General features: G+C 36.7%; 1 protein-coding gene across 2 annotated transcripts in view; it reads right to left on the bottom strand.

Moving 5' to 3' along the window:
* The window catches only part of rad17 (RAD17 checkpoint clamp loader component), a 9273-nt gene that overhangs the window by 2718 nt on the left and 4155 nt on the right, over positions 1-2400 (bottom strand). For both annotated transcript variants that reach the window (XM_008335624.3, XM_017043285.2), the window contains exons 11-16: positions 2166-2366; positions 1952-2055; positions 1711-1857; positions 1282-1410; positions 970-1090; positions 622-679 (exon numbers count right to left, since the gene is read on the bottom strand). In XM_008335624.3, coding sequence (XP_008333846.1) covers positions 622-679; positions 970-1090; positions 1282-1410; positions 1711-1857; positions 1952-2055; positions 2166-2366 — 760 coding nt within the window. The remainder of the gene's footprint in view (positions 1-621; positions 680-969; positions 1091-1281; positions 1411-1710; positions 1858-1951; positions 2056-2165; positions 2367-2400) is intronic.

Here is a 2400-nt window from a genome sequence, read left to right as displayed (position 1 = left end):
CTAGGAAGAGTTCTGGTCGTCCCAAACTTCTTCCATTTAAGGATTATGGAGGCCACTGTGCTCTTAGGAACCTTGAGTGCTGCAGAAATTCTTTTGTAACCTTGGCCAGATCTGTGCCTTGCCACAATTCTGTCTCTGAGCTCCTTGGGCAGTTTCTTCGACCTCATGATTCTCATTTGCTCTGACATGCACTGTGAGCTGTAAGGTCTTATATAGACAGGTGTGTGCCTTTCCTAACCAAGTCCAATCAGTTTAATTAAACACAGCTGGACTCCAATGAAGGAGTAGAACCATCTCAAGGAGGATCAGAAGAAATGGACAGCATGTGAGTTAAATATGAGTGTCACAGCAAAGGGTCTGAATACTTATGACTATGTGATATTTCAGTTTTTCTTTTTTAATAAATTTGCAAACATTTCTACATTTCAGTTTTTTCTGTCAAGATGGGGTGCTGAGTGTACATTAATGAGAAATAAAATGAACTTTTTTTTATTTTAGCAAATGGCTGCAATGAAACAAAGAGTAACAAATTTAAAGGGGTCTGAATACTTTCCGTACCCACTGTATACACACAGACACACACACACACACACAGCCATGATGTAGGTTGCAGTTTACTACCTGCTGTAATAGTTCCTCTCTCGCATCTGACCAACATCCTGGATGAACGTTATCTGAGCTGAAAGACATATTATACTTAATGTAGGGCTGCCAATCGATTGGAGACATCAAATTAACCACAGTGTGACTATGGATTATTCATGGTTAATCATGATTGAAATGTATATATAAGTTGAGTTAATGGATTTTAGTCATTGCTCATTTTTAATCAGATTAATCTTCTCACATTTAGACAGGCCTAAATTTAATGATCAAAAATGTTCATTAAGACATAAATGTACATTAAAGTTAATATTATTCTTGCTCATTTTATTATCCCGAAATAAATCTGCATATGTGTGTTGGTACCTTGGTTTCTCATAGGATTGGTGAGTTTGGCCAAGTATGGCAGCAGCTCAGTCTGCAGGCTGACTGGTGTCAGGCAGAAATTCCTGAAGAGGGACTGAGCAGACAGACAGTTCTCCCTGTGCTGAAGACATCAATATCATCACAGTCTGCTCTACTTTTGTTGAATTTAAATGTTAAGGCCACAAAGACAGAGCAAATGTTTTAGTTTTTGTCATTATTCTATGACCTGGTTAAGAATTGAAGTGATTTTTACATCCAATCTTATGATAAAAACTAGCTGAAATAAATAAATAAATAACATTAGTGTCTTACCTTTTTGTTTATTAGCAGCCAATTGGGTTTGTGCAGCGGCCTGAAGCCAACAGAAACTTGCTGAGAGTTGGAATGAAGAAGCCCCCTTGTGGCCACTGACGAACTATAATCTTCCATGATGCTTCGATGCTTCAAAACATTAGTGTACAGACATTTATAGAAACTGTTTGGTTTTCTCATAGTTTTTGCAGTAAATGTTGTAAAAAATATTATAAATCCTCAATGTATTCTACTAGGTTTATTAAGGTCTTTTTTCAAATATTTTTTTAATCAATTACTAAGTATATTACTGTATAGTAATGTATTGTTTATAACCATGCATTGTACTGGTTACATCAGATTTTAAGTTTTCATAATTTATAAATGAAATTGATAGGTCAAATGATTAAGCCCAATGTATTACTAAATATAAATTAGGGACACACTGACCGTCCAATTAGAAGTAAAGAGGTCAGCATCAGACAGGTACTCGCTGGCCCGGTCCACGTCCTCCACCTCAGAAAAGAAGTCTAGGTAGTTCTGGTGGAGGTAAAGGTTGAAGAACTCTCCAGACATGTGAGACCGTTCAACAACGAGCTAAAACAACACAAACACACATGAACAGAAAAGACATTTTAAGCTGTGCAAAGTCTACTTAATGCATTGATAGTAAAATGGAAGCATGTTTTACCTCAGGGTTGACTAATAATGTTTCTCTGTGATGATGAGACAAATGAGTTGATAGTACAGGAACAGTGGAAACGTCATCTCCTTCAAAATCATCAGGGTTGCCTCCTGTCAGTAAAATAATTTTTTAAAAGTGTACACTGGAGACACAGTTATTTATAGCACCGTATCAATGATAATTTATAAGATTAAAACACACTGCATTAAATGTGACTCACGTTTACAGTGTAGGATTTTTCCCAGTGCCCTGAAGAGGAAGAGAGAAGCATCTTTCCCACCGATAGCCTGCTCCTCTTCTTCATCTTTTTTATTTTTTGATTTTTTCTTTCTCTGATTTGTTTTGGAAAAAGCTTTGCCCTTTGATACCAGAGGTTTGTCCTTCTGCATCCTCCACAGGTCATTTTCCAGTGACTGAGTGTCTGAGAAATTATCCATCGAGAAGTATATATATAT

This window comes from Cynoglossus semilaevis, chromosome Z (genome assembly GCF_000523025.1).
Source record: "Cynoglossus semilaevis isolate Cse_v1.0 chromosome Z, Cse_v1.0, whole genome shotgun sequence".
Classification (NCBI taxonomy): Eukaryota; Metazoa; Chordata; class Actinopteri; order Pleuronectiformes; family Cynoglossidae; genus Cynoglossus; species Cynoglossus semilaevis.
This window is presented reverse-complemented; position numbering and strand designations above follow the sequence as displayed.